The sequence below is a fragment of the Coturnix japonica genome, chromosome 29 (genome assembly GCF_054131305.1).
Source record: "Coturnix japonica strain WE chromosome 29, WE-NBRP24, whole genome shotgun sequence".
NCBI classification, from domain to species: domain Eukaryota; kingdom Metazoa; phylum Chordata; class Aves; order Galliformes; family Phasianidae; genus Coturnix; species Coturnix japonica.
Window position 1 is genome coordinate 7,622,532 of NC_140691.1, and position 19,477 is coordinate 7,642,008.

Genomic DNA, 19,477 nt, shown 5'->3' on the forward strand with positions numbered 1-19,477 from the left:
CTAAGGAATGGGATGTGAGCTGTTGCTTAAAGCCAGTATTTTTCAGGGAACAGTCTAGTAACACTGCAAACATTGCTTCAGACTGTAACTGGCCTCTAAATTCTTTGTGTATACTTTGAGATTAGAATCAGTTATCTTTGTCTTCATTTATGTTTATATGTTGCTTACAATAGTAACCTGGCCCTTCTTTTGTGTATTGCTTACAGGGACAGAAGATGATGTTGGTATTTTGCCAAGGGCGATGGATATGTGGTTTAAAACTGTTGGAGGAAGGCTATACACAAAAATGGATCTGAAACCTATTCGGTGGAGAGATTACGTAAAACTGACTAATGACAAAGTGAGAGAAGAAATTGCTCTTAAAAATTCGTTGCTTCGTCTGACAAAAGAGGTAGGAAACTACTTTATAAAGAAATGATGAGTACATGCATCTTGTGATAGTTCAGTGTTATCCTTTCCATTCTGTAATGAAAGAGGGTTCTGTATTTACACACAGTTTTCTATTTGTCTTTCTGTTCCTGCTGAAAAAGAATGAAGCATCTTATTAGTGGTGTGCTACACCGCACTGGGGTATTTTAGTTGTGGAGTATGTTAACTTGATCTTACTGATGAGTTGGTTAAGTGTGGACTTCACAGTGTGAAAGGCAGGTGGCAGTAAAATTCCTTCTGAATTATTTCAAGAGCACAGCTGAGTATGAAGTCTGGCTCCAATGATCTTTAAGTATTTCGGGGAAAAACAACACCTGTCTTCTACATGAACCAAAGATGTGTAAAACTGTTTTAGGTTTACTGAGTATGTGGAAAGAAAATGCATTGGACAGCTATATGCTGATCTCATCCTACTCCATTAGAGAGTTAAGATGCGATCGTGCGATATAGGTGCCTCCTCTAGTTTCAAGAACAGTGTTCCTAGGTAAAATACTTGACCTTATAAGCTAAGTAGGTACAAGCTTTGCTGACTATACAAAGCCAGATCTGGGTGAGTGTCATGTAGATGAAAACTTCTATGTTAGAAGTTTTACTTCTAAGCATACTGTATCTGGTAGGTGAGATTCCTCCTCTTCAGTAGATGAGAATTTCTTTCTACTTTTGTGCTCTATAAAAAAGCAACACAACCTGAAGCCTGGGAACTGAGTATACATCTATGAACATCATGAGATCTACATGTTGGGAGCTATTCTGTATTTTCTATGACCAAACTACTTAAAAATATTATATTTACAAAATTTAGTCATAACTTCATTTGTGTAACACTTTGATAGCCTGAGTTAAGAAATAATAAGCTGCTTATCTACATTAAGTGATCGAGTATTCTACCTTAACTTCCTTTTCTGAGAGTTGACCTAATAAGCCATAGGATATGGAAGTCCTGAATTAAGAAAATCCCAATAAGAAAAATATTTCAGGAGTCCAAGATTCATGAAGGGTAAAATGCAGATTATAAATGGGCTATTGAAAATCATCTTATTAAATAACTCCTTTTCCTGTTGGGGATTCTCTCCCTATTTGTTCTTTTTCTTTCTGAATCAGGAAGCTGAAGTGCATCAGATCTTATAGTAAAGGAATTGTCAGAAATGAGTAGTAAGGTGAAACCAGTCAAAATGTGTAGCCAGGATTTTTGTGTTGGCACCTTGGAACTATACTGTATTGTTTTCTGGTAGAGCAATACAGCTGCTTTAAAAATAAATAAATAAATAAATAAAAGCAACCAGTGGTGTATTGGTGCTGTACATCAATAATAGATCCTAAAGTCTCTGTTTTCTTTCGTAGGTAGACCATCACAACAGCACTAATGACAAATCCCCAGCTGATTCTAAGGGTATGTTTTATATTAAATAGTAGCAATTAGAAAAGCTTCTGTAAGGTCAACGACTGGCTTTATTGGCTAATGCTGATAATAAAAGGATTATTTAGCTTTTATTTGTAACAGAACGGAATAATGGGCAGGACATCTGGGCAGAAAACAGAAGGAATAAAATGGCTAGGAGACTACTGGGACATCTATAATAACCTGGTTTTATGAGGTGAAAGTAAAACAAAGAAAAAGAGTATGATTTGTGATAAGATCCCTAGTGGTTTTCCGACAGGCCTTTAGGGCACTTAAGAACTCACTAAATACTTTTTTTTCCCTAAAAAGTCAGAACGAAGTGTCCTTACTAGTTCAGTTCTCTATATTGTAAAGACTGAAGAGTTCTGAATATTTCTAACCCAACTATAGATGTTAGATTGGGTTTTGGAAGTGAAAAAGCAAGCTTTATAGCAGTCGTGTCTTTGCAAATGTGTAGGGCAAGCGTCTTGACTTCCAGATACTTGGTGTTTGTATGAGAGGTGGGGGTTCTCTGTGTTTATGTTCTGGGAAAAGTTTTAAGCTGTAAGCTTAACTATTACTTATTTTTAAATGCAGCTAGTTTTACTGTCTCTACATTGACTTGTAATATTTTCTACTTTGCAGGTGCAGAAAATCTCTCAGAAGGATCAGACCAACTTAGCAGATTATCTATAGATGATTTTGTGAAGTTCTCTGGGTTTCATTTTTTGAGATTTACAATGAATGTTTTTATGATTTACTGGCTCCTTTATCAAATGACAGAAAAAAAAGGACACTTCGCCTTGCTCAAGACATCAAGGGATATTCTTACGTAAAAGGTAACTAGAATACTTTGCAAACTGCCAAGCTTGTCATAGAATAGTGTAACAATGTTTCTTCTGAGATAGAAAACTCTTAAATGTGTTCAGTGTAGCTCTAGAAGTGTCTGCTTGAATGGGAAGGCAACAAGCTACATGTACGTATCTGCATCTTCAACAGTATTCTCCTTATTCCTGTACTTTGCCCATAAAGCCTGTGTGAACTCCACTGCCTTCATCATCCTTGAAAATGAGAGCCATACAGTCGTTATAATGCAGACAAAATCCAGATAACCCATCCCCAATAAAAACTACAAGCTAAAACAAAAAACTTCTCAGATTGACTTCTGCACCAGTGAATACAAACTTTGGGCTTCTGTAGTTTAAGAACTTAGCTTTTGTACTTTCAGTACTAAGGCTGCTTGCTTAATTTGGATGGAGCATACTTTAGTATACTGGTAGGATAAACTGTTGTGCTATACTATACCTTGCCCTTTTCTGTGGGAGGAAGAATCTTAGTCTTATCTGCCATCAGCTTGTCGTATGTTTGAGGCAGAGTTAATGAAGTATTTTATTGTCTTAACTAAATGTTCTTAGTTTGTATACCTTATTTCTTGTTCACTTTCTCTTTTGCTAATGAAGCTTGCAAAAATCACTTTTCCTTCTTTTGAAAGGTTTGCAGTGGGTTCAGATTTCTGATTCTAAAGAAGCTTTCAGACTTTTTAAACTGGGACAGAAACACCAGAGTTTTGCAAGCACAAAGCTAAATACTTGCTCCAGCTGAAGGTGGGAACTTTCACTAACATTGGGTGTAACATATTGTGGGGAAGAAGGATGAATGAAAATATTGTTTATGGCTTTTTTTCGGGGAAGAGGCTTTAAAAAGGCTTGATATCTAGTGTTCCATGTGATGTTTTGTGACAGTTTGTGATTCTAGTGCTTTAAACTAGAAGGATTAGTCCTTCAAGCAGATAAGTGCATACAAAAGCTAAGTGTTTTATCAAAAACTCTCAACAAAACAACTAAGCCTTCTTCCATGTAAGTAATGGTGGTTCATGAGGGGGAAGAAAAGCAAAATAAACCAAGAAAGAATGTGTCTTTAAAAGGTTTAATGCATCTAGTAGAATTATTGTTAATTGAATCTGGAATAAATCCAGCAGTGTTTTGAACAGATGTTATAGATTTTAGAAAATGTGTGTATTTCTGGCTATTGACCTTGCTTCATTTCTCCTTTTAGCCACAGTATATTTACAATTAAGGTACTAAGAATCGAAGACCTTGAAATGCCATGAGTGACACGAGTCAATGAGTAAGTTCAGAGCAGAGTTCCCTTCTTCTTTTAGGATGAAATTGTCAGTTACTTTCAGTATTGATGTATTGATATTGGGCTACGGACACTAGGTTCCCTGATACAGCCTCCTGTATGAGTGGTGGTTCCCCATTTCCTGTCATTATGCAGTACTAAACCATCAAGTTGTAATGCTGTTCTATATCTTGTGCCCACTGTTCCACACAGTGTTCCTTTATCCTTCTCACTCAACTTCTGAACTAATGTAAATCCTCAGAAGGAAGAATATGGCAGAAAAATGGAAGCTGTGTTGGAAAAGAGTTTGGCAGGAAGTAGTGTGCAACTTCACTAGGAAAGCAACATTAAAAAGCATGAAAGGGTTCAAGAAATTATTCCTCTAGGAGGAGTGGTTGTGTTGGAAATGATAAATAATCAATGTACATTCAAAGGCAAGAAAACTTAATTTTCCTTATCTGCCTTCAGATTATCACTGTGTGATCTTGCTGGTTCAGAAAGGAATACCAAGACGTGCAATGAAGGTGACAGACTGAAAGAGAGTGGAAATATCAATGCATCTCTCCTAACTCTAAGCAAGTGCATTAGTGCACTCAAGATCAGTCAGCAGTCAAAGTAAGTCCTTGTACAAACTGTAAACTAGTTGTAGATTTCAGATATCATGTACAATGTTTAAACTATTGTTTAAAATGCAGAGTACAAAACTATGTTATGAGTGAAAACTATCTGTAGGCTTCTGCAGATGTGTGAAGACTTAATGATCTAAGAAAGTGATCTATAAACTTGCCTTCTTTTTGTTGTTGTTTTTTGTTTGTTTGTTTGTTTGTTTTTTCAAATAAAACCATTCCAGTTCTAAATTTCTGAATGTGTTTTCATAGACTTAAGCAAATTAGCGTTGTGGTTTTGTTTTTTTTTTTCTGGCCTTGCCTTCTCAAACAAGTCCTGGGGCAGATTATAAAATTTGTTTTCACTATTTTCACTTTAAATGTGTGAAATGTTAGACCTTTTCCTCCTTTGTTAGTTAGTTGCATTTATCATTTAGTTCTGCTGTAACAGTTTTCCTCAGGGATATTGCTGTGCTTTGTCCTAGCCAAGAGACATGGTCAGAATATATATATATATATAATTTGGAAAAAAAAAATTATATATAGATATATATAATTACATATATACATATAGATATATATAATTACATATATACATATAGATATATATAATTACATATATACATATATATATATATTTTTCCAAACCTTGATGCAACTTCATCATTCTTTCTGATCTAGCTAACCAAATTCAGAGAGAAGAAAGCCTGCTTCCTACTTCTGTCTGAGGTTGTGCTCTAAATGAGTGCAGACAGAGCTTTCTGTATTTTAAACAATGTAGTATTTATTTACAGTCACAGCTGGATATAATTGCAGAATTCTCTGCTGATTCTCATTTGAAGGTGTCTTTCTGTCCCAAAGATTAGGTGAGCTCTGTGTTCATGAAATGCCACACTGTGCCTGGTAGCCTATTCAAATTCTGTTATGCTTAAAAGTAGATGAAAATAGGCCTTGCTACTGGATTAGTCTCTTGTCTGTCTGTCCTTTCTAGGGAAGAAGGATTCCTTAAAATTAGCTGCTGCTTAAAGTGCTTTGATTTATTCAGAACTGTTTTATTTGTTGGTCCTGATCACTTGAAATTTTAACAATATGGGGGAAATGTAGTGATGACTTTGATAGTAATTTTCTTTAAAATAAGAACTCATTTACCACTCCTGCACTAAAGCTACTTATGGGTCACGTGTGTTGTGACAGGAGCGTAGCTATGTGAAGCTTTTAGCTCTGTTGGCAGAATTCAGTAGCTGTAAAGAGTCTAGCAGGTAACCTCACTAGAGAACAGTGTGTTTAGTCACGCTTTAGGAGTTCTCTCCTAATTTTCTGTACATCACCAGCTGTTTGATTCAGTGGCTTAACCTTGGTTTAGGAAACACCAGAGATGTTGTGATAAGTATATGCTTCTTTATTTCCAAAGTATTTACTATTGTCCTTTCCTAGAGACAATATACTGAGAGAGTGGTTATCTCTGATTTTGTTGGGTACTGTTTTCTTAGAAGTAGATAGGTCAGTTTGCCAGATGTGGTAAGGGAAAGAGAAAGGTGAGAGAGAATTTAAGCTAACGTGAGGCTGTATGACCTATCTTAGGCTGGATGTTGAATGTACTTTTTGTTTTAAATGTTCTCGTGGGTTGTCTAAGAAGATAATGGCTGCATAGTAGCTGGAACAATCATACAACCTGTCTGCAAACTAGCAAAAAGATTAAATTCAAAACAACCCACAACTCAAAATGATTTAAAGACTAGTGCAGTTATTAATGTGTTGTCTTCCACTTGGATAGCTCTCACATTGAAATGAAGCTGTTAACTTCTGCTAATGGGATTTGTTGTGGTTTTTGTCTTCAAAGGGTGCAGCAGCACATACCGTTTGGTGAAAGTAAGTTAACACACTTTCTTCAGGGATTCTTCAGTGGAAAAGGGAAGATACACATGTTAGCAAACATCAGCCAGTGTGCTTCAACCTATGAAGAAACACTCAATGTGCTAAGATTCTCAGCTATTGCACAAAAAGTGAGTATGTTGTAGTCTATTTTGTTGATCAGTACTTATGATTTGCATTTAAAGAAAAAATTCTGTTCTTCTAAGAATATGAATCTATTTGTGTAGTATCTGTAGTGAATCTGGGTGTTTGTCTCCATACAGCAGTCAGGTTTTTTAATTTAGTGTTTTAGTTGAGCTTAATTTTCCTACAGAGTTTTCTAAAAATCTCTACTGGGGTCTTTGTGTTTCTTTGGGGCGTGAGGGCAGAAGCATCTTCTGAGAATCTCATTCCTAAAAAGTATTCAACCTAACAAGAAGCAACTTGTTACATCTGGAGGAGATTTTATGCTATTTACTTAATTTTTCTCTCTTCTCAAAATATGATCCCATGTAGGAAAGCAAATCCAGCTACCCCATATGTTGCTGCTGTTGTAATTTTGAATATTGTCCAGTTCAAGTGTTGACAAAAGAAGTGGAGCAGTAAAGAGTTTGAAAAGCTGTGTTATGGCCATCAGATGCTTCAGTGGGAAAGTGGGGGTTAAGCGGAATGGGTAGGAGTGAGTGCTATGATATAACACTGAAGAAGTTAAGCTGTCAGATCAGTGCTACAGTCTTGATGGAAAACTTTGAAGTGCTGGGAGTTTGTGTTTGAAGCACAATTGATGGATGTGTGCCCTTGGATCGTGGCCTTATCTGAAAGAGGTTAAGTGTGAAAGTAGATGGAGCAGCCTATGAGGGTGATGTGGCGCTGCAAGACAAAGAACTGAAAAGATGATGATCAGTTGCATTGAATGCAACTGGGAACTCAAAACATAAAAAAAGCAGAAATCTATGGCTGCATGAAGTGGCAGTTCTTGTACATTGTTTGCCTAGTGAAACTCTTGAGGTTAAAAGCAGGATTGGAGTCTGCAATAACTCCTTTGTACTTTCTTGAAAACTGGTTTAAGTAGTGACCAAACATCAAATACTATAAAATATATTAGCTGTTACTAGAATGCCACTTATCTTCCCCCCATACGAATCACTGTCATGTTGTATGTGAATTTGTGAGGTGGGTTTTGAAGCTGAAATTAAAAACTTCTTGTATGGCTGTCTTCATAGTGACTATCCAGACTATCTGTAGAAATAACAGCTATTATGTAGTCAGCTGTTCACCAGTTTTAACTGATTATAAATTACGTTTCAGGGTGGAGAACATAGCATAGTGCCTGACACCTGTGTTGATCCTGAGGGCATTCTTGATTCTGTGCATTATGATGTCATGGATATTAAAGAGCAAGCTGAGGCAGCACATAGTTCCATTGTATCCCTGGAGGACCCGAAGGAAGATACTGGCTGGTTTGAAAAGCAGCTGGAGAAAACTAACTTTGAACTGATGGAGACCAAAGAAGAGCTAACAGAGAAAAACACCAAACTACTTAAAACTGAAGAAGAGCTGATGCAGAAGAACAAAGGTGAGTTATGCGATGTGAAAGGTAGAAGACAGAAATAGTTCATTAATCTAAAAGAGAAATAACCAGTTTGAGTAGGAATTAGAGGAGATGTTCTACCTTTGGAACCATAGCCTGTAGATAAGTGATAGTTTGTTCCTTGTGTATATTCAGGTTCAGCAATTCCACGGTTTTTGGTTATTTCTTTTCTTTTTTCCCCCTCTCCTTTAAACTGCAACTAGCAGCTTTACGCTTTCATAAGTATGGGGTTAAATGTCTATATCTTGATTTTTACTTTTATATTGTAATCTCTACTCTTCTTTATGTCTTGTTGATGCAATGTTTTCGTTCCAAGAAATATAGAAAACTTTAGAATCACTCCCAATAAGTGAAGACCACATGCAAATTAATTAATCTGTTCAAAAGCTACCTAAACGTTAGAATATCTGGAAAAATTGATTACTTAATAAACTATCTATTGGCTACTTATGTAATACAACCTTTTCTGTGTGTTACAGACTTTGAAATGCAGGTGATTAAATTGGATGAGTCTGTTGAGCAACTTAAAGAAGCAACTGAGGTAACTTTATCAAGAAGATGTTGTGTAAAATTGTTTTAATACCAACTTGTGGTAGCTTAAAATGCTATTCCAGTAGGCTCCATTAATAGATTTCTTACCGAGCTTAGCTTAATTTGCCTTTAATGCATTGTGTAATTCAGCTACTTAACACTACATTAGAAACTGATGACTGAATTTTTTTTATTTTTTATTTCCAAGAAAATGAATGCACAAAATGAAAGGATTCGAGAGCTAATGGACATCGTGGTGCAGAAAGATGACATTATGACAGAGCTACAAGACTTAAAATCTCATTTAGAAGAAAAAGTAAAAGATTATGTGAGTTTTACACATCTCCGTATCCTTATACAAAAAAAGGAAAACACTAATTCTATGCTTCTAATCAACACATTTTTGGAAAACTGATTTTCTGTATGTAGCTGCTACTCGCTTGAAATTGTAAACAATTCAAATTTATCTGAAGGTAGTTGTTGTTAACACAAACAACAAAAATATCAGTGTGTTCCACTAACTCCTGCCTCACACTCCTACATCAGAGGAAGAGCAACAGTACAAGTATGCTGAGTAGAGTTGGAAGTACGAGTATGAATGGTCAGGATATCTCCACGTTCTATGCAGTCCATAAAACTTTATCCTGACTAATGTACCACGAGCTACTGAATATGTGAAGACTAGCTTGATTAAGTATGTGTGCATACCACTTCTGGTGGTTTTTGTTCATTTTTTGATGTTTGGTAGCCTGAAGTAGCTCTGAAAACATTTATAGTTAATTCTGTCACTCAGATCTCTAACCTTGTAAGCTTAGCAACTTGACCCTTCTTAGTCTTTGACTGCCTGCATCACTGCAACTTAGTATTTCCATGGTATTAAAGCTGACTGTGATGAGTAGTCATGTCCTCACCTATTACTTCTTCCAAGAACAAGGCTCCAACTCTATCTGTGAGATTGTGTGGCCTGAACACTTCTGAGGCTTTTCTTTTCATAAGTTACTAAAGATGAATAATCAGTCCTTGGCAGTGCCAGCATGGCTTAACAATCGTCATCTTGTAAGTAAGGAAGGTTCACTTGTGGTCAAGGACACAATCTAAAATATGCGTGACAGAGCTGACTAAGCTTTAAGGTTGGATTATATCTGTCAGGATGAAAGTGATTTTAGCAGCTTAGCAGAAGTGTGATGCGATGAACTTGTATGAGAGCTGACCATTTGCTCTTTGACCATGTTTGTAATTTTGTTGACTTCTTGGAAACAGGAAATTCTTTGATAAACTGGTAAACTCTTGATTGTGTGCAAGTCTTTTACTTTGTAACCTGCTAGGCTCTTGCTTTCCCTTGTATACTCTACCGAGTATTGCACTTGTCATTATCTGAAGGTGTACTTGTTCTGTCTGCTATTGAAATTTGTAACTGATGTCTATAGAGTCACTGGGTAAATATTTTAGCTGTATGGTTTTGTGTAAATATTTGCCTACAGAAGATTACTGAGACTTAAGTGCTCCTTTTGTTAAGCTTCAATGTAACTGATCTTATATCAATACAGGAAAATACTACCTACCATTTAACTACCATTAAAGCAGAACCGGCAGAAGAGAACACTAATAAAGGAACTGAAAGCAGCCAATTTTCAGTGCTTTCAGTTAAAGCACTGAAACAAGAGAAAACTGAGTTGGAAGTGGGAAGAAAGTGCAGTACTGATGAAGATAAGCCTACTGTGGAAGAGCCACCTCCAAAGAAAGGTACAGTTTCTTCCATCGTTGAACAGGGTGTCTTCCAAAACAATAAATTGCTTCCTATTCCGGATAGGAAGCAAAAGGCTGTGAAGCACGTTACCTTATGGTATAAGGAGAAAAGCCACTGTGTTAAACTGTAAATAGAAGTAACTGTTATGTAAATATCCCTTTTTCAGAAGGTCCTATGCTGTTCATTTTTGAATGCTTAAGAATAAAAGTTTTTTGCACTATTTTTTTCCTTTTTGCTGCTTTTTCCTCATCTGTTGATGCACGTGCAGATTTGGTAATAGTTTTAAAGCAGTTTCTTTAGGATTGTTTCAACTGCTGTTGCTGATCTTCTGAGTAGCATCAGCTGCTCAAGTGCATTTTTTTGTTTGTTTGTTTTGTTTTTCCTGAAGCAACTATCAAAATTGTTGACGACCTGCTAATTGCTCGCTCATGGGCAATATTTGAGCAAAATGGTTTGGATAAGCTCTGATGCATTTAACTTCACTTCTGGGCACAGCTGAGCATCAGTGTTCCTAGAATTACGGAAGGCATATACAATGTAGAAGGGAAAATCTAAAACTTAGCTGTAGTCCCTTCCTTTCTTGTATTCCTCTTGCAAAATATGTGCAAGGGAGAAAGTCAAGGTCTTCTTTGGATGAGATGCTGTTCTTGGATGATTTGTCCCTGCTGCCTTTATTTGGCATAAATATTGAATCCTAATGTGACCACTGAATGGCATAACGTATATGCATCTTACCAGAGACTGAGGGAGGGATGTGGACTCCTCCATACTCCAAATAGTAGTGGGTTTGTTCTAATCATATGACCAAAGCTCTCATTTAAAAATTAATGACAGCAATGCTCCACATAGGAATTAAAATGGGTAGCTGATAGTCACAATGTCAGCATGAAGTTTTCTGTTAAGAAGTACTGAGTATTCAATCATCTTAAAATTTTCTTCTATTTGTGAGTATTAATAGCATCCAATTTCAAAAACTGCTTAATATATATTCTTTAGCTATGTTAAATATACACAGTAGAACAATGAGCACAGGTATGTTGTGCTGGTTCTTTTGTAGAATTAGTTATATAAGTAGCACGAGCAAAAGTGTTTTAGGAGATGCTAGGTTATCTCAGCTTCAAGTTCAGGGTATTTACACCATTCTCTGAGCTTTTAGGTCTTGTTTCCTATGCTCTGTAATAATGCTTTTTCCCTACTTCCTGTGTAAGGAGCTTCTAGACTGAACATTACAAATCTTCTCCCTAGTCTTATTTATCTTGCTTTAGTGCTTGCTTGTTGTTTTCAGCATAAAGTGTTTAGATTACTTATAAATCATATTCCCCTCACTAGTGTTGCTGTGAGCAGCAATCAAAACCAAAACCTGGTTTGGGGTGGAATATGCCACTGCTGTTTCTTCAGTATGACTTTTAAATCAGTTGAGGGCTGTATATAAAACTCCTTAGATGAGTTAAGAGGCTGTTTCCATGCAGTACATGTGAATCTGTATGTAATGCAGGCTGCACGGGGGCGCTATAAAATTCTGCATTTCTGTAGTTGTAGTAATAAAAGGACTGTACAAGTATCACCATGGAATATATTGTTGTGGTGACACAATCCCTAGTAAGTCTTGACTTATATTTATTTTTTTTAATACTTAAAGTATGCATATTATGGAATGGACATAACTGGATTCTAAAGCAATGATGAAATACAGCAGAAGTCGCTTTTGATAGAAAGAAAATGCATGTGATTTTAGCTAATTGCTCACCAGTTAAAGAAAAAAACAGCCCCAAGCTAATGGAATATTTATGGAAACTTGAATCTGCAAATTTGTACAACTTTATGAGTGAACTTTATATGCAAAAGAGTAAGTGTGGACAGAAGTAAGAATCCTCATATTTTGTTTAGAGATCAACTGAATAAGAGAGACAGATATCAACACTTAAGTGATCAACTTGTCCAGGGTTTTATCTTTCTTTTGAAAGTAAGAGGACTGTGAGTTGGAATGAAATTTCTTAGAGAACTGTTTATCTACCATTTAGATGTAGATGGAGTGATTCCTGGCTGCCTTATAGGGATTGCTGAGACACGGAAGATAGAAAGAATATAGCTGTGAATTATCTATCTCGTTCCCATGTTTCTTAGATCTAATAAGATTTTCTACTGGTGTGGAGTGGAAGGTTTGAGTAGTGCCATGGTAAAAGTGTTCTTCCAGACTGAAAACCTTTTGCTGTTAATTCTGTATAGAAATCTGAGGCACCTGATTACATGTTCAGAGGACTTTAATTCCTTCACTAGTATCAAATACTATGTGATGTGAGGGCATGGCTTGCATATTACGACAGTTTTTCACTTAGAAGTTGCTACTTGGTGTTGTGAACTGCTATGTAATAATGATTTTAATCAATCTGAGCTACATTCCTTTCCCCTTTTTTTTTGTTTGTTTGTTTGTTTGTTTTACAGTAGTTGTAAATGAGAGAAAGAAAAAGAACACAGTAGAGCAAAAGAAAATTGAACACATGAAACAAAAGTGCTCCACGTACCGAAAGGAAGTACTAGCACTGAGGGAAAGAACTGAAATCTTGGAACGTCATTTAGCTGTGCTTGAAGAACAATGCAGAGGAGAAAAAAATAAAAAAGAAGATTTCAGTAAGCAGGTAACAAGCCTGCGTATTGAGCTTTCTTTTTCTGAAGAAACAGCTGATGCCCTCCGTGAACAAATTCTGCAGGGTCAAGCTGACTATCGGGAAATTGCTTCTGAACTGGATGAACAGAAATCTATAAATATGACACTAGAAGACAAAAATGCCCAACTAACTAACAACATAGAAGTTGCCAAAGAATGTATAATTGATAAAGTGTCACAAGTAAAAGAAATGTGGACCAAATTAGATGAATTATACAAATGTCACTTAGAGTTTCACGCCATCGGTACTGACTTTGTCAGTGTAAAGGATTCCTCAGACTCTGAAAAAGATGAGCCAGGGACATCTCAAATTAGTTCTGCATGCATTCAGTCAAAGACTTCTTCCATCTCAGATCTTGTGCAGGACCTCTCCTTTAACTATAGTCTTAAAAGGATTTGGGAAGTATGCAGAAGTATTGTTGATGTTTTCTCACAAAAAAGTCAGCACATCAAAGCACTGCTTCAAGACAATGAAAACCTAAAGGCGGGACTGAATAATGCTGAAAATCATAATCGTCAACTTGTAATGAAGCTATGTGAGATTACAACTCACACTAGTCAGGAAGATGATCTTGTGAATCAGTTACATGAGCAAATAGAAAAGAAAACTCAGGAGTTTGAAGAAAAGACTGCAGAAGATCAGAGAGTGATTGCACAATTTCAGGAGGAAGTTGCCAACTGTGAGGTAAAAATAAGAGAGCTTGAATATCGCCTGGAGGCTTCCAAGACAATGGAAGACAATGTGTCAAAACTCAATGAATTAGTTAAAGAAAAAGAATCTATTATTGTTAATCTGGAGACAGTTACAGCAACTCTGCAGGAGAAGTCTGCAAATGCAGACAAAAAGTTTGAAGAGTTAAGTAGCAAAGAAGCAAATCTGATTCAAGAAGTTATGCAGCTGAAAAACAGCTTGGAGCAGATGAAACACTCTCATCGAGAAAAGGAAAAGAGTGAAATGGAGAAAGTGCAACGTATAGAATCATAAGTAACCACTGAGTTAACTTAGAGCCCTTTGAGAATGAACTAGAGTTAAAAATAGTTAATGAGAACATCCCTTCGACTTAATGCATCTGCATGCTTATCAATGGCCAAACTACTACTTTAGGGTGCTTTGGTATGCTACTTCAGTTCCAAGGGAAAACAGGAGTGTGCAAGGAAATAAAGAATAATATGGTGATTTCTGGTGGTTTTGTTGTACATCCCTCAGAATAGCATCTGAATAATTTATTGCTTCAGAATCTGATTATGAGAAGAAAGCTGAAATTCAAAAGTAATTGTTTAAATCTTGTCACTGGTCTAGATAGATTTAAGAGTCTATTTACAAATAGAAACCAACAGGCAGGGCATGGATGAAGCTGTAATTGCTGTTTCCATGAGATGTGTAACAGTAATGTTCTTTGTGTCTTTATTTTTAACATAAGGCTAGAAAATATTCTTTCTGAGAGTTCTGCCCTTGTACTGAATTTGAAAAAAGATTTGCAGAGGAAAGAAGAAGAGTATGCAGATCTAAAAGACAAACATTCTGATGCCGAGAAACAAATTCAGCAAGTACAAAGCGAGGTTTGTAACTCCAAAGCCTAAAACCTAAGTCTTGTGAAAAAACGCTGATAACTGGGAAGAAGAATGCTATTTACTTGAAGAGAAATAGACTAATTTCCAGAGGCTCTTTAATATAAGCATGTATATTTTTTTTCTTCAATTTCAGCTTCAGTGATGTTAATAGTTAAAATTTAAGTATTAAACAAGAAGATATCTTAAAACCCATTTTGCAGGATCTTAGTCTGAAAGTTTATTGGGTGTGCTTGGGGTGGAAAATTGAAGCTTAAAAATGAATTCATGTCTTCCTTGGTAACCTTGCACTTGCTGTCATTTTCCTACTCAGCACTTGTTTGTGAATTCCTCTTTATTTAACAAAGAAGTATTTGGCCAGGTTGGATTACAAAGTCTTTTAATGAACCGTGAGCTGTGCTTACATTACAGGTGTCCACGATGTGTTCTGTGGAGGAATCCCTCAGGAACAAGATGGAAGAACTTGAAAGGATTAATAACCAGTTTAAGGATGAGCTGGATTATAAAGACTTCTATATACAACAACTTAAACAGGTATTTTTCTTGCTCTTATTTTTTATTAAATGAATGATGCAGGTTTTCCAAGCAACAGGAAATAGGTCAAAAAAAAAAAAAAATTGGAGCAAAATGAAAGTGGCCAACTGAAATTAGTGGTAGACCATGAAAGATATTCAAATAATTAGTCACTACAGAGCACTGGCAGATTGCTTTAAATACAATAATCTGCATAGTAAATACATATGTAATACATGCATGTAACCTGATCTTGTTGAGTGACATCACGATATGTTAATTGAAATGTCTTACCATAAACTCTTTTTATCAGCTTGAGTCCTTATTTATGCTATATGAAAAACTTATTAATTCTAGGCTGTCTTAAAGATTCTGCTTGTTTTTACTGTGTATGCTTTTCTTTCAACATGAAATATAGGAGCTGGTGGAAACTGAGAGGATGGAAGATATCTCCAAAGACTATGACCAACTATGTGACGGTCAGCAATTATTTGTGTGTGTGTGTGTGTGTGGAATATCCGTGTAAATGTTGTCACATTGCTAATGACTTTGAGTCTTCTGTGTTTCAATTTTAAAACATGTCTGCATATATTTGTATGTAAATATTTCAATGGAGATGCTCTATTTCTTTTAAAAGAGCTTTTGGTCATGGGAGAATCTTGATTTGAGAATAATGGGAGCTAGTAGGGAGTTCATCTGTAAATTTTCAAACCTTCAGATCTGTGTGCAAGGGATAGAACAATTGAAGTTATGCGGATGACATTAGAAGAACAAGAGGAAGTGCAGCTTGAACAAGATGAAATGCTTCAAGCTCAGTTAGAAGAGAACCAAAAATTAGCTTCAGGTAATCTTTCCAGGGAAAGGGAGCAGGGATGCAAAAGGGGTTTAGACGTACTGTGATAGCCACTTCCATTTTCATGTGACTGTTACTTAGGCATTAACGTTCCATAGTAAACAACAACTCTCTTGTAGTTAAAGGCTTCTGTTATTTTTTTATGTCTGTAGCAGATAAAACCGAAGCTGCTTTAGTAAAAAGTCATTGGTGTGGTATTTCAAATATATATTTGAAATGATATGCTATCTAACCTCATTTTGTGTATTGAGTAGAACTGATTGCATGGAAACACAAATACAGTGAACTGGAATACCAGAGCAATGGTGACTGGCAGCAAAAGAACAACGAAAGTGATGAGGCAAATTTGAATTAAAACAATACAGAATTAATAAAGCTGCAAAAAGAGCTGGAGGTAACTTAACTTCAAAGTTGTAACTTGATAAAGTAAACTGTTATATTGATTACAGAAACTTCCTGTAAAAGCTGCAGTGCAACATGCAATAGGGACCAGGTGCAGCTTTTTTGTGGTACGTTAAGAATGGCATCACTGATGCCCCCATAGTATAGGAAGTGTAGCCTTCCCTACATTATGCTGCCATGAGCAGTGCTTCTTTTGCTGGCCTCTGAACAGTTAGTTGTCTTACCCCATCTGATGTTATTTTTTGTTGTTGTTGTTTGTTTGTTTTTTTAAATAAAAGTAATGGGCTGGCAGTGGGAGTTTTCTAAGTGAGTATACAATAGGTTACATCCACTCTGTTAGTGGAATGGTTCTGAACTTCTTTCCTCCTTCACCTTGAGTAAGCTTATTCATGATATTTTTTTTTAATGCGCAGAGCCAATTCCCTTTTTCAAGAAGAGGGGAAAGTTGAACATTCATTGCTTCATTCTATACCACGTCAATGTGCTATAAGCAGAGTATACTTATACAATTGTTGTTTGCAAGAAAGGAATACTAACTCAAAGCAAATTGTAACTTACGGTGTATTTGTCAAAACTGTTTTCTGTTAGTTGCTTGGGCAACTAATATAAGCTATCGAAATCATCATCTAACTTTATCACCAGGAAGCCTTTTTTGTTGGGCTGCGGGTCTACTAATTTTCCTTGGTTAAAAGACTTTTATTTTTTCCAAGCAGTTTCTCAGGTGCTCTGTCCTATATATGAGAATGTCTGCCAGTAGGTTTGATAGGAAAGGAGACTACTCCTACAGTGTAAACTATGTTGCTTTTCTTTGTCTTTCAACCCTGAAGGAGCTGCAAGTTTTTCTACAACTGCTGCAAGGCAGCGTAAAGTGTTAGAAGTTTTTAAGTTAAAAGAGTTTTTCTTATACTGACTTTTGGTGTAAGTTCTGTAAAGCTTGTGTAAACATTTATAAAGAAAAAGAGATGTTTTATGGAGGCTCTCCAGTCTGAATAAGAAATACTGGAAATGATTATTTTTTAATGGAAAAGAACTAATGATTATCCAATACCTGCCTTTGGGAATATTCTGTAGTAAAAACTGCTAATGTTTCTGTTATCTTGCAGAAACAAGTCTATTTAATGATGACCTGGCTTTTAAGACTTTTATTCCTTAATGTCTCACTATTTCATTTTTGGTTTCTTTGAAATAGGAAAGTGAGACTAAGTATCAAACTGATAGAAAAAAGTGGCTGGAGGAGAAAGAAGAGCTCCTAAATCAGATAAAAGAAGCTGAGAATCTTCGCAACAAAGAAATGAAACAATTTGCTGAGGACTGACAACATTATGGAAAGCAACAAGCAGAAACTGTAAGTGATGAGGTCCTGGCAGAGTTGTCTGGTGCCTGTAGTTTGGAGACAACTACATACCAAGTATTAACAGTAAGGGTGCATAAGAGCAGCTTGTCCAAGTCCCCTTGCTTTCTTATGTGGCAAAGCCCATATGAGAACTGCTTGATTTGGAAAAGGAAGGAATGGGGGGGCCACAAAAAGAAAGATCTTTCATAAGTGCATAATGAAATGTCACGTATGTGGGACATCAATAAGAAAATTACAGTTGAAAAATAGATCACTATTTAATGAGGCTAAGAAAGTATTTTGTACAATAGCTTGTACAACAGACGTTCTCTTTTCTTCAAAGCAGAAGGCCTTTAAGCCTTTATAAGGAAGAAAAGGAAATTGAGTTTCTAAAGAAACCCCACAAACTTCTCTCCAGATACTGAATAAAAATACTTGGTCAAACGGCCACAGTTTTGCTCCTTTATCACTTTCCAAATAGTGACTGATAACAAAGTCACTTGAGTTACTTGAGCTGTTTGCTGGGCTCTTGTCATGTAACTTCTTAAACATGTGAATCTGTACATTCTGCAAAGCTTTTTTTACATCTGGAAGTAGTTAGTCCCGACTTTCTGGACCTGCAAGCAGCATAGAAGGATGTGAGGAGCTTAGTATTATTATCACTTTGTGACTTTATTTTCCTAAAGCTCATTAGTAATCATTAAATGAGCAAATTGAAGTTGTTAAATAATACTAATATTTTTTCACAAGGAGAGTAGTGTAGGTTGTCTAATAGAAGCATAGTTTTGCTTCTGTAGGTTTGTAGTGCAACTAGTTCTAGAGCTCCTGTGGATCTTGAAGAGATCATACATTTACTAAGACTGTAAAACGGTGCTAACTACCGAAGTGTTAGAACAGTTCAGTGTGTAGTAGGTGATGTTCACTGTTCATCTGTTCTTCATTTAGGAAAGACTTGTTGCCCAGCTGGAGGAAAAGGACTGTAATCTTCAAAAGTGGCATGAGGAGAGAGATCAGTTAGTAGAAGCTTTGGAAGAACAGCTCAAAAGTTTGGCTTTCAATGAAAGCTTGGAGCAGATGAAACATTCTCTTCGGGAAAAGAGTGAAATGGAGAAAGTGCAACATATAGAATCGTAAGTAACCACTGAGTTAACTTAGAGCCCTTTGAGAATGAACTAGAGTTAAAAATAGTTAATGGGAACATCCCTTCGACTTAATGCATCTGCATGCTTATCAATGGCCAAACTACTACTTTAGGATGCTTTGGTATGCTACTTGAGTTCCAAGGGAAAACAGGAGTATGCAAGGAAATAAAGAATAATATGGGGATTTCTGGTGGTTTTGTTGTATATCCCTCAGAATAGCATCTGAATAATTTATTGCTTCAGAATCTGATTATGAGAAGAAAGCTGAAATTCAAAAGTAATTGTTTAAATCTTGTCACTGGTCTGGATAGATTTAAGAGTCTATTTACAAATAGAAACCAACAGGCAGGGCATGGATTAAGCTGTAATTGCTGTTTCCATGAGATGTGTAACAGTAATGTTCTTTGTGTCTTTATTTTTAACATAAGGCTAGAAAATATTCTTTCTGAGAGTTCTGCCCTTGTACTGAATTTGAAAAAAGATTTGCAGAGGAAAGAAGAAGAGTATGCAGATCTAAAAGACAAACATTCTGATGCCGAGAAACAAATTCAGCAAGTACAAAGCGAGGTTTGTAGTCAACTGAGATATTTTTTTCTGTAAGATTATGCTTGGCTTTCTGCTGTTAAAACTTCTCAAACTTTAACTATGAAGCTGGAAATTTCACACTAGTGTGGCTAGCAGCAAATCTTAGGTAAAGTTGCCATTGAAGCTCTAGAGGGGACCAGAAGTTAAAACATGGTATCACAT

At 36.2% G+C, this 19,477-nt stretch overlaps 1 protein-coding gene and 1 pseudogene across 1 annotated transcript; both read left to right on the forward strand.

The window, feature by feature from the left end:
* The first annotated feature begins 241 nt into the window (after nucleotides 1-241).
* Nucleotides 242-7,180, forward strand: LOC146755931 (kinesin-like protein KIF20B; annotated as a pseudogene).
* Nucleotides 7,181-10,058: 2,878 nt separating this feature from the next.
* Nucleotides 10,059-13,949, forward strand: LOC146755932 (kinesin-like protein KIF20B). The gene is made up of 2 exons (XM_085525048.1): nucleotides 10,059-10,249; nucleotides 12,696-13,949. Exon 2 carries the CDS (start codon nucleotides 12,752-12,754, stop codon nucleotides 13,901-13,903), a length of 1,152 nt encoding a protein of 383 aa, XP_085381174.1. The 5' UTR covers nucleotides 10,059-10,249; nucleotides 12,696-12,751; the 3' UTR covers nucleotides 13,904-13,949.
* The last annotated feature ends 5,528 nt before the right edge of the window (nucleotides 13,950-19,477 follow it).

Bases quoted from the DNA above. Each gene is read 5' to 3' on its own strand.
- LOC146755932 (XM_085525048.1), top strand. From the start codon at position 12,752: ATGAAACAAAAGTGCTCCACGTACCGAAAGGAAGTACTAGCACTGAGG.